Source organism: Cupressus sempervirens, chromosome 8, assembly GCF_028749045.1.
Source record: "Cupressus sempervirens isolate cs-2001-9-10 chromosome 8, ASM2874904v1, whole genome shotgun sequence".
In the NCBI taxonomy this organism is placed as follows: Eukaryota; Viridiplantae; Streptophyta; class Pinopsida; order Cupressales; family Cupressaceae; genus Cupressus; species Cupressus sempervirens.
Genome location: NC_143125.1, coordinates 618,169,203 through 618,186,584, shown reverse-complemented (window position 1 = coordinate 618,186,584; position 17,382 = coordinate 618,169,203). Strand labels below are relative to the sequence as shown.

The 17,382-nt window shown below is 35.5% G+C and overlaps 1 protein-coding gene across 6 annotated transcripts; it reads left to right on the top strand.

The window, feature by feature from the left end:
- The first annotated feature begins 1,189 nt into the window (after positions 1-1,189).
- Positions 1,190-15,159, top strand: KCO1 (Outward rectifying potassium channel protein). 6 transcript variants are annotated; one of them, XM_089798585.1, is made up of 5 exons: positions 1,190-1,230; positions 11,639-11,916; positions 12,067-12,122; positions 13,164-14,213; positions 14,713-15,159. In XM_089798585.1, the coding sequence occupies exons 4-5, from the start codon at positions 13,318-13,320 to the stop codon at positions 14,870-14,872; spliced, it is 1,056 nt and encodes a 351-aa protein (XP_089654711.1). In that variant the 5' UTR covers positions 1,190-1,230; positions 11,639-11,916; positions 12,067-12,122; positions 13,164-13,317; the 3' UTR covers positions 14,873-15,159. The 6 variants fall into 6 exon arrangements, with proteins under 6 accessions (XP_089654711.1, XP_089654707.1, XP_089654712.1 ...); XM_089798581.1 differs by having other exon boundaries at positions 12,067-12,134; XM_089798586.1 differs by having other exon boundaries at positions 11,639-11,973.
- Positions 15,160-17,382: the final 2,223 nt, after the last annotated feature.

Sequence of the window (17,382 nt, the reverse complement as noted above, 5' to 3'; positions counted from 1 at the left end):
TCAAAAGTTTAATAAATAGAGATCACAACATAATCTAATGTAGAGATCACAATTAATTATCTTTTAAATAAATAAGAAAATAAAAATAATAGTTAAAAGTGGATATTTAAATTATAATCTTAGGTGAACAAATTAGATTGTTAATAATTTTTAATTTAAATAACATAATATTTACTAAATCTTTTAAATAGATTAATAAATATTATTTATTTTAATTAAATTTATCAAATATGAAAAAAATTATCATTTAAGAAAACTCATCAAAAATTTTATTATGAAAATTAATAAGAGAAATACAAAAAATAATGTCTAATAAATATTCTATTGACTAAATAAATTATAGAAATTAAAAAATAATATTTAAAGAAAAAAATTAAACTAATAAAAAAAATTAAAATAATTTAAAAACTAAAATCTAAATCTAATGAATAGATCACAACATAAGGTAATGTGGAGATCACAACTAATAAAAGTGGAGATAACAACTAATAAATATCAAAATAAGAGTTAAAAGTGGAAAGATAAGCATTTTCAATTTTCTAGCCAAACTCTTCCAAATTTTTCGTCAAAAATTTAATTTTCAAGTTCTCACAAACAGCCTATAGACTAAATTAATTAAATTTTATAATATTAATAAAATTATATTAAATTTTACCAATTTTTTTACTTTACTACTCTATCTAATTAAGCTATTATAAATTATAGCAAATACATGCCATTATGTGACACTTGTTAACTATTAGAATAATAATTAATATCTGAAACATAACTTAATGATTAAACCCGAGACTACTATTCAATCTCTTTCCCTAATGAAATTAGGGAATTTGTTATAAAAATAAAATAAAAAATGGGTAAATAAAGAAATTAGCATTTTAAGAAAACAACAAAAGTGTTCCGAAAAGTCTCCTAAACCAAAAAACCTTCTACACAATTCTGCTCTTTACGCTTGTGCTTTGACCATATCATAACGTGTCACTCTGCCAGGAGATATTTATAGTCGGTGTGAGTCTAAATAAGATTCATTCAGTAGAAGTCTCTCTAACTGTCTTGTTCCTGTCCCACAACCCATCGACTGTGACATCCGTTCTTGTAGACGAACAGATGACAGGGACGGGCGACCCCAACGACGAAGGCCTACTTGTCTCCCATCCCATATATATTGCGGAACATGATTTTGCTCTGCTGGAAGTTTCGCCCGCTCGTTTCGATTCGATCGGATTACGCCATGTAAGTTCTCTGTATTTTTTATTGTGAATCTTTCGTTACAGTTGCTGCAGTTTACTGTACATAATTTAGGGCTATTGTTGGGTGGATTTTTTTGGAGTTTTATTGTCTTAAAAGTCGGAATTTGGAATTGGCCAACTGCCAATAGCAAATCTGATCTTCTTTGTGTTTTAAGAGGTGACCTTCTATTTGTAATTGATATTGGGATCTAAACTACTCGTGGCGGACTCTTGTATTCCCCGTTATTTTTACTATTTGAATTGTGGGAATGCGTAAATGTACTGATCTACCTCTGAGTTACTTTCCCTTTATATATAAGCCCTATGTGTTTCTCAACACTGCTACTGGAGGTCCTACCTACCTTCTAAACGAAAATTGATTCATAACGCTGACTCTGACACCATTTCGGAAAATCTGGGACTAAATCTCTACTTTTAGGTCATCATCTGGCCGATCTCGTACAGAATTTTGAACGATGTATAGAAAGCCAACTCTTCAATAACATCTATCATAGCACATTAAAACAAAATGTAATTAACGTGGGGTTTTCTATGAATAATGCGTACTCCAAATCACAAAGGAGCTGATAGATTAGTGGTGGAGCAGCCTAAAATGTTAGCATTATAATATCGCGTGGGGGAGTTTTACCATGTTTTGAATCTGAATGTATATGCATTGGGAACAAAATATTACCGGTGGACAATAACTCAACGGGTAATGTTCTGATGCGGGGTTATTGGAGGAGATGTAGTATTTTTTGAGGCCAAGTGGTATCTACATTGGATGCATAATATTACTACTAAGTACTATACGACAGCTCCACTGTTGGTGCTATAATTCTAGGATACTAGCACCTACATGATTTGGCTGTCGTTGGAAGGGTGAAGATTGATATACAACCTTTGTACATTTTGGATACCTTCTCTGAAATCTTTAGTTTTTACCTGATCCAGGGTTGCCAGCATTTAGTAGTGAATCATAGGTTTGCCAGCATTTAGTTCTGAATCATAGGATGAGAAATCCGGAAGTCATTGCTTTTCAGAAATAAGTGTCATATTTAGTTTGAAGTACAACTTTATATAATTGGTGTAGTTGGTATGATCTCTAGCTAGAAAATCTATAGCATTCTTTTGGTGACTAAAATCGAGATTGAAATAGGTGTATTTGTAGATGAGTAGGTTTAAATATATTTTTTTTGGGTCTTTAATAGTTTCCCACACTACATTGGTAGAGAGAAGAATTTGTATCTCTTGTTCTAAAATTATAAAGCTTTTTTTGAGGCAAAATAATTGGACTGATGCTCAAAGATTCAATTTACATAGGTGATAACTTATGTTCGATGGCATTTTAGGGAAAGGGACACAAGATGGCAAGGAATGTGTCCCGGATGTTTTGTGGACGGCCAAAAGTAGGGGATGGTAGTGTGTGTGCATGTATATATCAGTATAGCACTGGTGCTGGTGTACATTGGGACAAGTTCCCAAGATGTGGGACAAAGAACCTCAGTTTTGGGGTGGGCAAGTAGGGGAGACAAGGGGAGTGTTGCATACTATATATAGAACTTGAAATGCTAGTTATGAAATGATGTTTCTATATAACATACGAAGGGATGATGTGTGCATATATATATATACATATATATATCTGAGGAAGTTTTTATGAGGTTACATCATTTGTACCTCTAATTGTCATCCACACTGCAGTTTCATGGGACAGTCATGAAGGATTTGATGGATCAGTTATGCAATGAAAACAACTCTCAATATGCACACATTGTCATTCCTTATTTTTGCATTGCTAGGATGTTTCTTGGAGGGCTAAAACCAAGGGATGATGTTGTGTGCATATATATATATATATATATCTGAGGAAGTTTTTATGAGGTTACATCATTTGTACCTCTGATTGTCACCCACACTGCAGTTTCATGGGACAGTCATGAAGGATTTGATGGATCAATTATGCAATTAAAACAACTCTCAATATTCTTATTAGTTACAAAACATGTAAATAGTAGATGTAAGAACCATAGAAAGATCACCATACACAATAACACTAGATCTATCAACTAGGGAAACCCTTGATCAGAGGGAAAACCCCGGTGGGGATGGTACCCACAAAATGATGTACTAATATAAATGTTCTTTGTAAGAGAATGGACCCTGTTAGGAGTCAATGAAATACATTTAGTACATATCACTCCCTATTAGGAGACTTTGAATCCCTGTTACGAGATTCCAACTCTATTAGGAGTTGTGCCAATCCTGTTAGGAGTTGAAAGGAAGGTTAAAGGATCCACTATCTAAACAACTTCGATGCAAGATCACTGAACTCACTGTCCAATTGGCTTTACTACTATCCTTCTTAGAATAATACATGTATACAACTATCCAACAACAACAACTTGCCAAATACAGTTACTTTGTAAGTTCACCATGCCTCAACTGCACCAAACACTTATTTGACCAAAAGATATTCATTATCAAGTTTAGTGGATCTCACATACAAGTTAGCATACTCGCATTACAACACAATGCACACTCTGCCACAAGGAAAACATCTTTCCTTTATACCAAGTCCTAAAACAAATTATTGAGTCGGTGTTGAGGCTTTCTCAATTAACAATAATAATATAGGACCAACTTAAAATATTACATTTGCACATTATATTACATCTTCACACTTTTCGCAATTACACAAAGTTGTCGGCTCACAGTCTTCATAACTCTTCACTGGATTCTCATCAGGATGTGCATATTTGACCGCAACATCTTCATCATGTCATCTACCTCCATTCAAGTCCACTTGATCGGATTCTATCTCTGTTAGGAGATAAAATCAAAACATCAGTAATTGGTATCCAATAACTTTGTTTGAACACTTCCTTCACTAAATCCATCACATCTCTGTCTCGTGTTCATATTTCCATATGTGCTCTTTACTATAGACACTCTGTAGAAAATATCCTCAATTGCTGATAAGCTCACCTGCATTCTGTGAACATCGCGAAGCCAATCTCTGACTACTAAACTGCCAGTATTCATAGAATAACTAGTATGTTGACATCAATGACCAACTCTCTCACGAATGCAACAGACAACCTCAGAATCATGTCTCCAACAATGCTAGGATACTCCCCCATAGGAACATCATCAGCATTCATGCTTAACAATAGTAGCATTTAAAAATTCAAATTCAAATAGAAATCAGGTACTTGTTCCAATGGTGGCATGGTTGCAGAATAGTGTAGGTGGGGGTACCTAGGTGCTCCAAGTACCTAGTATGGGGATGTCCTGGGGAGAGGTACTTCGAGGTTTTTTTTTTTTTTTTTTTTGAGGGGGGGCGTTGTGATGCGAGTCCCTAGGTTTCAGTGATTTATACACACACATGTATATCTACACACACACACACACACACATGTATATATGAACACACTATAATCCCCTATTGTTGCATTTCGAGGACATTTTTTAGAGGGCCAAAAATAGGGGATGACATAATAAGGGCAATTCTGTATCACCCAAAAATATGCTTAGTAATAGTTTTTGTTTGATGTATTTGTATTTCTAGATATCCCTTTGGGCCAAATAGAGATTCCAACTCTCAAATATCTATTATTACTTTTTTTGGGTTAGTGTTTTTATGCATCTCGAGATACGCACAATTGCAGAAAATGGGTAATTTTTCTATAGTCATAACTATGAAGTGTTAGAGGGTGTAAGTTGGAGAGAAGGTTGTAATTGAAATTTTAAGCGCTCCAAAAAAAGAATTAGCTCAAAAGGTTTCATGGTTTGAAAGTTATTGCAATTTTAAGTTCCCTTGAGACATCCTAGAAATGCTTTGGAGCCTAATTTGAGGCACTAAACAGCCTTGTATGGCCCTGAAAAATGGGGGTAGCCGTACGTGGCGTTCAAGGCTATAAAGTGCTCAAAGAGCTTTCTAGAAATGTAGATGGTTTGTCAATAGGAGTCTTGGATCGAAAGTTATGTCTCCCGAAAGTTGGATTGCCTTTTCTAGACCCTTCTATTTTTGCATATACTTTAGATTTGACTTCTAGAAGCTTTGTTTTGGCGTGGCCACCAAATGTCAAAATGCAAATGTATCCCCAATCCTAAGCCTAAAACAGGGTACTTAAGCTCCATTGTTGAGGTGTAAAAGCAATGTTTTGATGGAGTTTGAGAGAAGGTACTGAGAGAAGGGGTTTTCTCTAGAATTTGAATTAAATTGTAGTCCATAGAGCATGTATTTGGGTCTGTTTTTGTTATAATGCATGTAATAGCTTCTTATTTCTGATGGTAAAAGTTTCCTTTATTGTTGTGTTCATTTTGTCTTGAGTTGTGCCCTCATTGAATGAATATATATATATATATATATATATATATATATATATATATATATTGAAGGAAGGTTTTATGAGGTTACGACATTTGTACCTTTGATTGTCACCCAAATTGGAGTTTCATGGGGACAGCCATGAAGGATTTGATATCTAATTTGGGAATGTACCTTCATGCATTTATGTTGGAAGATTGAGGAAGGAGAATGGACATCAACAAATCAGATTGTAGTGTATTTTATTGAATAAAGAATAAGTATTTCATTGTTTTAATCTAGGAAGTTGATAGTTACTGTTTTCAGACACATTACATTGCTGATTGATGCATATTTTCCTCATTAGATGGATTAAATGGAAGCCTAAATTGATTTAGAAGTGTCATGGGGTGAGTTTACTTTGATTCGAAACAAGTTAGAGGTTTAGCTGTGAATTATGGATAAAGATCTAATGCATTTTCATGAAATTGGTTTAAAACCCTCACAAAGTGGTTCATAGGGGTTCGTAATTATCTCCTAAATAAACCAATGAAAAATTAAGATTCTTGGCTCTTGGCTTATTTCGAATTAGATTCTCAGGGCATTCAAATGGCATTGGTTTTAGGTTAAATGGGTTTGTATTGTGCAAAAGGGATGATGCTCTTGGGACATTGTTTTAGCATCTTTTTTTATGACAATCAAAACTATTACAAAGTAATTGGTAAAATACTTGCTTATATTAACAAAGACCAAGAGGTCTATATATACAAATGAATGAAATGACTTGTCTTGAGAAAACAATTGTAAATAATAGGAACTTTCTATTCTAGCTAGGAGAAAACTAACAATGATCTACATTTGACTAAATAATCTAATATTTACAATGGATTACAAATAGATTACCATTAACTAATAATAGACGCTTATTTGTTATTGTAATACCCTCCCTTAATGGTTAATCTATCCACAACACCAAGTTGTCCTCTGAAATTACAAACTTATTAGGACCAAGAGGCTTGGTGAGAATGCCTGTAGTCTGGTTTGTGGTAGGAACATACTGCAAGTCTATTGTCCCGTCTTCAACTAGTTGTTGTATGTAGTGACAGCGAACATCCACATGCTTGGTTCGTTCATGGAACACTAGATTTTGTGCTAATTTGATAATGCCTTCATTATCAACAAACAAAGTGGTTGCTCCTGCTGGTGACATCTGCGTATCCCCAAGCATCCAATGAAGCCAAACAACTTCACAACCTACCTTGACTATCCCTCTGTATTTGACCTCTGTAGAGGAGAGAGAAATTGCTTTCTGCTTCTTACTGGTTCATGTGACGACACCTAATCCCAAATTGAACACATTATCCAAAGTTGACTTTTTATTGTCAACAGAGCCTACCCAATCTGAATCAGTGAACCCACTGAGCCTAGGATTAGAACTTTGAGAGTAATAAAGTCCATAATCTGAAGTGCCCTTCACATAATGAAGTACACACTTTGCTGCCATCCAACGATCAACCTTGGGAGCTGTCATAAAGTGTAAGATGTAGCTGACTGCGAAGCTAATATCAAGCCTAGAAGCAGAGAGGTAGATGAGGCTGCCTACTAGTTGCTTGTATGTAGTATCATCAATGGGAGGAGAATCAGACTTGGCTGATAACTTGAGACCTTTCTCCATGGGCGTAGATGCAGGTTTGCAATCTTGCATGCAGAATTTGTCTAATAGAGCCTTGACATATTTGGACCGATAGATGAATATACAAAAAGACTAATGCCAAACCTCAATACCTAGGCAATAATGCATGAGCCCAAGGTTAGTCATATCAAAAGACCAACATAAATTCTATTTGGTTCTTTGAATCAGATATGCTGAATTGTCAACGATGATCAAATCATCCACATAAATAACTAGAAGGATGATGTCATTGTCAGTAGTCTTGATATACAAATTTGAGTCTAAAGAACTCCTCTTGAAGCCTTGATCACTGAGGTACTTATCAATTTTCATGTACCATGCCCTAGTGGCCTGCTTCAAGCCATAAAGAGCTTTCACCAATCTGAGAACTTGATGGTCTTTACCAGCAACCTTGAAATTAGGAGGCTGCGTCATGTAGACCTCTTCATGAGATCACCATTAAGGAAAGCACTCTTGACGTCCATTTGATGGACCTTCCAGCCAAACTGTAATGCCATGGCTAGAACTAATATGATGTTGCTGATCTTTGCAATAGGAGCAAAGGTCTCCTCATAATCAATGCCTTGATGCTGAGAAAAGCCCTTTGTAACTAAACGAGCTTTGTACTTATCTAAAGTACTATCAAACTTGTATTTGATTTTGTAAACCCATTTCTAGCCAACGGGTTTCTACCTTGGTGGAAGATTAGAAAGGACCCAGGTGTTATTCTTTAGCAAGCTCCGATGTTTAGATGTCATGGCCTATTCCCACTCTAGAATTCCTTTAACCACAGAATATGTTTGAGGTTTAAATACACTATGAATGTTGGCCATGAGAGCAAAGTTAACAGACTCTATAGGTCTTCTCTTTTTCCGAGCAGTTCTTCCGCTAATGAGCTCGTCATTATGAAGATCAACAAGTGTTTTAGCCCTCCACTTAGGCTAGAGAGGAGATGCTTGATGATTAGGTTCCTCATCAAAAGAATCAAGATCAAACTCAGGTGAAGCATTTACAAATCGAGGTGATCTTGTAGGAGAAGCTGGAGGTGTCTATATAGGGATCATAGGTATAACTAGAGCTGCAAGAGCTATTGGAGCCCACCGATTAGGTGGACCTAATGGAAGCCTAACTCCGAAATCATGAGCCTTTATAGGCTGGTCTGTTGGATCAGGAACATGAGAAATATGCATGAATGGTCCTCGGTGCTCATCAAAGGCTACATCAGGATTGTACAAGAGACGAGATGTCTCAGTGTCAATCAAGTGGTAGGCTTTGTGAAGACATAAGTTTCTGACTCTTGGCATCCAATTTGGTGCATGACGCATCAAGGATCCAAACAAAATTAAGAGAGCCAAAAACCTTCAAGTGACTGATTCTGGGCTTGTGACCTGACCAAGCCTCTTCTAGAGTCTTACCTTTGACCACCACTGTTGGTGGTCGATTGAAAAGGTAAATTGCAATGTTGACTGTTTCTGCGCAAAACTTCTTTGGAACATGTATATGTTTGAGCATGGATCGAGCCATCTCAGTGATTGTTCTGTCCCAACATTCAACTACACTGTTTTGTTGTGGTGTGTGGGGTGTGGTGAACTGGCATTTGATATCATGAGTATCCAAGAAGGTAGAGAATTCATTAGAACAAAATTTCTCCCAATTGTTTGATCTAAGAGTAATAAAAGATTTCCTAGACTTTTTTTCAACTAAAGGTTTAAACTTTTGAAATACAACAAATGCATCTGATTTCTGTTTAAGAAAATACATCTACATTTTTCTACTGAAATCATTGACAAATAACAGAAAATACCTGAACCCAAGAATAGGAGTGGCTGTAGGGCCGTAGAGATCAGCATGAACAAGGTGAAGTACTTGAGAAGCTCGCCACTGGTGAAGAGTGTGCGATGTTGCTTCCTAGCCTAACATGCATCACAAACTCCAAGTTGCGGAGTTTGAATCTTTGGTAAACCGAGGACAAGCTCTTCCCGAGCAAGCTGAGAGAGATAATGCACATTTAAGTGCCTATACTGCTGATGCCAAAGTGTGCTAACTGAAGACCGCCAAGCAGCCATAGCTAAATCTTGAGAATCGCAAGAATCAATAAGTCAGAAAAGATCACTATCCTCAAGACCTACTGCAACAATAGATTGAGTCTCCCTATTAGTGATGGTACACTGATTTGAACTGAAGGTAAAATCCAAGTGTGGAGAAGGTTTCAACAACTGACTGACTGAGAGTAGATTTAGTTCCATCCCTAGAACATATTACACATCAAGGAAAATGAGATTCCTCCCAGCAGACTGAATTTGAATGTTGCCTTTTTCGACAATGGTGTACTCTTCTCTGCCACTAAAAATAACAGAAACTGAGTAAGGATGGTAGTCAGTGAACTAGTCTCTATAGTGGGTGAAATGACGAGAGGCACTTGAATCAATATACTAGGTAGGCGACTTCACATGGTCTGTATGTCTTTTACCCATGAAGGTGTAAAAAAGCAGATTCTGTCTGCTCAGTTCACTTTGGGCTGCAAACCTAGTTGCTTAGATTGGGCAGCTAAGTGTTTATGACATTCAACCTTCATGTGACCAAACTTCTTGCAGTAGTTGCATTGAATGTTCTTCTTATGGGAGCCTTTTGAAGCTAGAGCAGAGGACTTCTGTTGAGACTTGCCTTTATCCTTATGAAAGGATTTAGCAACAAAGGCTTGCTCTGTGGAGGTGGAGTTGGAACTGCTATCGAATTGTTGTTTCCATCGATCTTTTGAAACAAAAGTGTGCAGAGACTTGTGAACTTTAGATCAACACCAGAAGACATGATGTTGAGAGTCTCGATAAAATGCTCGTAGGACTTGGTGAACTCCAGAGAGATAACTACAATGTCCTCTTGCTCCATCTTGCGACCAATGACAAGCAATTGATCATGGATTTCTTGAATCCTATTCAGGTGAGCCTGGAGCAATTTTTTCTCATCCATGTAATAGAAAACAAAGTGTTCTTCAAGAAGAAAGCTCTGCTTTTGTAGAAGTATCATGAAGATTTTTGAGATGTGCCCATATCTCGACAACTATCTTTCCGGATGGAATTTGAGAGAGCAAATCATTAGCTATGGATAATTTGAGAAGCATCACTGCCTCTTGATTATTCAAATCCCATGTATCCTTATCAACATCAGGGGCACTTGGATGCTGAGTAACACCTAGAACAATCTGATCAGTATTTTGATATTAAAAAAATGTTATTATTCGTTGCTTCCAAGTGCAATAATTCCGACTATTGAATTTGGAATTGCTCTTGAGTAGAATATTAGTCAATGATGCCATAGCTTGTTTTCAATTAAAAAGCATGAAAATCTGTAAAGGCATGTTCTTTGAGGCAAAAAAATAGAAGACCCAAAAAATTTGAAAGGTGACCTAGAAGAGAGCTTGAAAAACCCAAAAAGAATATGTTCCCTGTTTTTGGATCTGCTGGCTCGAAAATCAAGGCACCCAAAAAAATCGGATGACAACCTAATTGAGTTCTCGAAAAAACCAAGAGTCTCTTTTCAGAAATAGGGTTTCGAACAGAAATGTTGTGGGCTAAAAAAGTTTGAAATCAATGGCAAATCTGCAACAAAAAAATAGTTTCTGGGTGTGAATCTGTTACTAAGGGTTTTAAGAAACCCCTAGCATTGCTCTCAGCCCTAGATGTGCAGAAAAAATGGATGAAGATGTCCAAAAAAAGTCACGTTTTTTAAAAAATGGCAAAAAAAAACATGAATATTGATCGTCAATATTCTCAGACAAACCCTAGTTTGAAGTAAATATTTCAGAAAAGATAATTTCGAAAATAGGGTCTGAATTTCAGAAAAGAAATTATGATTTTCAATTTTTTTAAAGAAGTGGCTGTAATACCATATTATGAAATAATTGGTAAAATACTTGCTTATATTAACAGAGACCAAGAGATCTATATATTGAAATGAATGGAACGACTGGCAAAAAAAAACATGAATATTGATCATCAATATTCTCAGACAAACCCTAGTTTGAAGTAAATATTTCAGAAAAGATAATTTCGAAAATAGGGTCTGAATTTCAGAAAAGAAATTATGATTTTCAATTTTTTTAAAGAAGTGGCTGTAATACCATATTATGAAATAATTGGTAAAATACTTGCTTATATTAACAGAGACCAAGAGATCTATATATTGAAATGAATGGAACGACGTTTTCTTAGGAAATGATCGTAAAGAATAGAAACTTTCTATTTTAGCTAGGAGAAAACTAACAGTTATCTACAGCTGACCAAATAATAGAAACATTCTAATATTTACAATAGATTACAAATAGATTTCCATTGACTAATAGTAGATGCTTATCCATTATCGTAACAAAAACTGCTCTTGGTACAAAAGGCATAAATTGTAATATAACCAGTGGATCTTCATGAATTTCAGATATGTTGTCATTGTCCAAGTTATCCACATCCTCATCAGAGCGATTGATCAAATAATTTCATGTGTGGAAGTTATAGATGTCTGAGCGCGGATCTAGAAAACTGCCAATGAAATGACAGTCAAATCTTTGATCAGCTCTTTGTTTTATTTGATCACTGGTTGATCAGATCTTATTGATAACATGCAATGGAGCACATGACAAGATGTTGGAATAAGTTATAAGTGTTCAATGGCTTACAACAGTGATTATTTGAAACTGATTGGTAGAATGGTATTAGGTAATTTGGTTCCCTGATTTTATGATCAGATTTGAAGGTTGTGACAATTCTGACAGAGTTAATTTTGTGATCAGTTGAGTGTACTGTTAATATTATGATAATTGGTTGGCTGGTGATGATGATAGGACTAATGGTTTGTGTTGAGGACAGGGTATGGAGGAGCCTCGGTGGAATAATCCAAATGGTGGATTCTTGCAGAGTGAAAGGTAATGAGTATGGTAAGTATTGTTTGGTAATTGATGAAGTTATCTGATTTTGGTAAGGACCAATGTTCTGGTTAATGATAAGGCCGCCTAATAGGCCTTGAGGCCTAATTGTATGGTTTTAGCTTAATGATTTGTTAAACTCTTGGAAGCAATATGTTGAGATATGATGAAATGTTGTGCCTTGTAAGCAATAAGCTAGTGTCTTGATAAGATGTAGATTTATCCCAATGATGGGATGGATTGACAACTGTCAAGATGATTGGATAATGGTGATTGATTGTTGACAAGTTGGTAAACGTGATTGTGCAATCCATCATTGGGATAAATCTACATTATATGTAACCTCTAAAAACCTTATGTTTTATGGTGAAATCAGAAAATGTCCTGTTTGAGACACAATATAAGCCTGCGACTCAACCCTTCGATGCATGCATGAAAAATAGACTTAACTTGGTGCTGGTTTAAAATGGTTTGTTAATTTGAAAGTCCCATTGGATTTGTTTCTACTTTTCTGTCTTAAGAAAAACATCGACTAGTGTTGGTTTTTAAAATGTTTCACGGCATTTTGAGGATGGGGACGTGGGACAGTGGGGGACACATTTCTGGGACATTTCCTAGAGGGCCAAAAATTGGGGACATGTCCACGTGGAACATATGACGCTTAATCTCTTGATAAAGAACCTGCTAACAAATGAAAGTGGGCATCATACTTCTGTGAAAATGAAAAGGCATCTTTATGTTTATTTGAAAATCCAGAGTTCTTACTTCATCTTTTATGGCAATTATTCAATTTCAAGGTGATTTGGTTTTCCACTACTGTCTGATCCATGAATGCAATGGATAAAATGAAAAGGTGTCTTTGTGTTTATTTGAGTATTCAGACTACTTGCCTTTTTCTTTTATGGTAGTCTCAAGAGACATAATAATTTGGACTCACGACCAGAAAAATTAGGCAAATAAGCTCTAGTAGGGAAATTTTTATATTGAATTGTAGTTTTCCTGGATCAGCATTTTTTAATAATCATTGTTTCTTACTTTCAGATAAGTGGGTAGTCAAACAAAAGTGGGTCCTCTGAAGATTATGGTGCACTGGTGAAGATTCAAATTGGAAGCAGCTTCTGATTACGCACAGGATCTGGTTGATTTAACCTGTACATTTTGCTTGACAAGTTCCTTATTGTCTTACACATCTAGAATGGAAGTTTTGGTGAAAGAGAATGGAATAAATGAGCCCCTTTTGCCTAATTTCTCGACTGAGAAGAATATAAGTTCAAGATCTAGGCGACTTTTCCATTGCAGGACCGCTCCATCATCTTTTTCAAATAAAATTAAAACTAAAATAGAGGACATGAATTCTATATTACCCAATAAAACTAAAGGCATTCGTCCTACTCTCACTCAAGCTGGGTTGGTCTTGTTCATTTACTTGGGAGTGGGCATGATCTGTTTTTATAATGTAGAGGATGAACTGAGTGGTAAAAGGACAAGCAGGCTGGTTGATGCTCTATATTTCACCGTTGTAACAATGACTTCTGTTGGTTATGGAGATCTTGTGCCAAACGGTGTTCTCCCAAAGCTTTTAGCTTGCTTCTTTGTCTTTTCTGGAATGGCCCTTGTGGGCTTGCTTCTTAGTGGTGCGGCAGATTACCTTGTTGAGAAGCAGGAAAGGTTATTGATCAAAGCATTTCACAAGCAACAAAATAATGGTTTTAGTGACTTGAATGAGAGTAAGATGAACAGATCCAAGTTGAAGCTCTTGGTGTGTCTATTAATCCTGCTGGCTCTGATAGTCATTGGAATTGTTTTCCTTTATGAAGTTGAGGGGTTGGATTTACTCAACTCATTCTATTGTGTGTGTGCAACAATTACATCATTAGGATATGGAGATCAAAGCTTTTCAACAAAGGCTGGACGCATATTTGCTAGTATTTGGATCATGGTCAGTACCCTATGTCTGATACAGGTCTTCTTGTACCTTGCTGAAGTAAGAACTGAAGAAAGGCAACAGTCACTGGTGCATTGGGTTTTGAGGCGCAAGACAACAAGGGCAGATTTGGAGGCAGCAGATATGGATTCTGATGGAGCTGTAAGGTACAGTTTTTCCAATATGTGGCATTAAGACAAAACTCTTAGTTTATAGGTTACAAGTAAGATTGTCTATAACATTTTCACTCAGAAAAGTGAAAAAAGTAGAAATTATTTTGAAATATGATGTATACTGTATAGGCACGCAATGTAGAAAAATGAAGATTCTTTAAGTAGTTTTTAGCAGTTATGATGTTTTCTGTTTTCCTCCGGCATTGCAACTTCAACTATTAATCGAGAAAGCTGATTCTGGATTAAATTGGGTACAAGTTTTTAGCATCAACTTTTCTGATCACATTCTGTGATCCATCATTAGGATTTTTGGTCTATCCTTATGATGGATCATGGAGTGTGGTCTGATTTATCGCATGCAAAAACCTTGTGCACAATTTAATCCAGAATCAGCTTTCTCTATACATTATGGATTGTGAAAATCTCTAACTATTGTTCAAACTTCAACTTTTTAATTCAAAGGTGGTGGTTTTAATTTAATGTTACTCTCCAGTCCTTCAGAGTTTGTTCTTTATAAGCTGAAAGAGTTGGGAAAGATTGATGAGGAAGATGTGGCTCTTTTTATCAAAGAATTCAGTAAGCTTGATGCAGATCATTCAGGTACAGTGACAGTATCGGACTTGAACCTCACGGGGCAAGCAACAGAAGATTGAGAAAATAACTGAATGTGATATTAGTGACTTTTAGAATGTTGATTGATATTTTATGGGTATGTGATATATTTCTTGGAATGTACAAAGCCAATATTTCAGCCTTTTGTAAAGTATGGTGTTTCTATAGTAACTAAATGAACTGAGGAATCTTTGATTGGGAAGAAATCAAGCAAGTGAATTGTGTACAATACCAGATCTGGTCTTTAATGGTCAATGCCACATGAACTTATCTAGATTCACTTGCTTTTGGCAATAAATCAATGATATCTACAATTTTACTTTCAGAACGATCTTGAAATGGCTTTGGAATGCCAAGGTTTTATATTACCTTCTATTCTTGTTGAAGCGCATGTGTCATTCAAAGTATCCACCTTATACTGTTGTTAGAGAAATTGACAGATTTAGACATCCCAAGATAGAATTTTCCAAGCTTGATTGATTTTGAAAAGGGAGATAATATATGGATGTTTGAGGGATCATGTCAATTTTCTTACTTTTTAATGGATTTTTCCTATTTATTTTTTGAGTTTATTATCATTCAATTAGTAAAATGATTAATGTTTGATTGTAAATGCCTTTTCTACTTGCATTATTTTCTACAGCTGCTATGCTATGAGCTCAAAGTTGTCCTGCATCACGTTTGAGCTCTTAGCCTCACCAACTTAAAAGAAAAAGACCAAACAAATTACATAAAGAAATTCAAGTCATTTCTAGAGTACAAGCTCGTGTCCTCGTGTTAATAAAAGGTTTTCATTCATTATCTAGTGTACCTAATACTAATTGATTCAATAAAACAGTCATAGTAAATGCCCGATTTGTCTCAGCGGTGAAGAGCTCAATTACAAAATATGCCCATTAACATATTTATGTTCCGTGAAAATGGGTAATGTGTTTGCAACTGAACCTGAAGATTTTAAAAATTGAAGATAAAGATCGTCTTAGAAAGGGCCAAAACCCAGGAAAAACAACTTAAAAGCCACGGGTTCCCAGTTGGATGTCAGAGCCAATATTTGTTCTTCGCACCTTCTCCCCACTAGACTATTCCCTGGAAAGAGCCATTACATAATTTGGCCAACATATTTCAACAGCTTCCCAATCATGGATAGAGAGAATCTGCAATGGAGAAGAAGACCTAAGAACTGAACAATAAGGTAGAAGGGCCAAATACACTAAAAACAACTTATAAATTGTTAATTCAAAGTTGATAGTAGGAGACGCCATCTGTTCTTGACACCGGCTCCACGCTGGAAGAATGCCAACCAATCTTGAGCTTAGCGGCAAGAAATGTAACATGACCTTGTACATTTCATCTTTTCCCAGACTCTTCCATCAAATGCATTTTCCATTTCATCTTTTCCTAGACTGTTCCATCAAATGCATTTTCCCTTATTTGATTGTCTTGACACATAAATGATTAAGAATGTATAGATCTAATATTTTAATTAGTTACTTATATATGATTATAGTAATGAAATCAAAGCTCTTTCCCATCTGCATTTCCCATTTACAAATGGATGGTTTTGTGTAATGTTCGACCCATTCTTATAGTCCTTTATTCATCTATAGACAAATAAATCTTTCTACGCTTAAACCTATAGAGGAGACGAGCCAATGCATGTGTGGGGTCCAATATATGTTAATAGTAGTTGGACACAATATACCTCATAGTGATCTGCACTATAAATGTCCCATCAATGCATACCTCCAAAAAGATGCTCTTGAATTTTAAAGAACAATCATTCATGTGGTGTTACATCAGTACACCATTGAACATGACTTAGTGCACATTGATCAGTCTTCTCACCTTTTGGGACCAATTTGGACACCTTTGCAAAAAAGCATGCTGATGTGGCATCATATTTGATCATGTAGACTCAAAATTTTGTTTTTAAGTAAGAGACTTGACAAGTGAAATGGTGTTAAAAAAAATGAGAGTGATTTGAAATATTCACATGAGATTTTGAAAAGCACAAAGTTAAGGTAGCATGTGGTGGACCCTCTTGGTTGCTATCCATTTACACACTCTTCTATATGACCTTGTTTGTTTGTGTATCACACTTATCTTTTTACTTACCTTCATTTAGTTGTCTATTGGGTGTTCATTCCATTTTGGAACAGGGTGTGAATTTTTATCATCTTTCCATCATAAATTTTAAATTTTAACTTGGCCAATAGGCTTGGTTCACCTTTTGGTGTGTGCCAATTAAATAAACATATTGTATTGTGTTAGTAAACATTTTTTCTCAAATGATTTAGTATTCAAAATGGAGAAAAATGCATATCAATAAATGAATTCTTATAAACTGCTAAGGAATTCTTTGCTTAAAAGTTTCTTCAGTAAAACAGATGTAGTTATTTTTATTGCAAATAATGATTTTTGATTTTTAACTCGACAGAAAGATGTTTTCAAAATACTATTTGCAGAAAATGTTGAATCAACTTATTCTACTCCATAAATATAAAATAGATTTTAATGCTAAAGAACCACTTGATCTTAACTATCAATATCA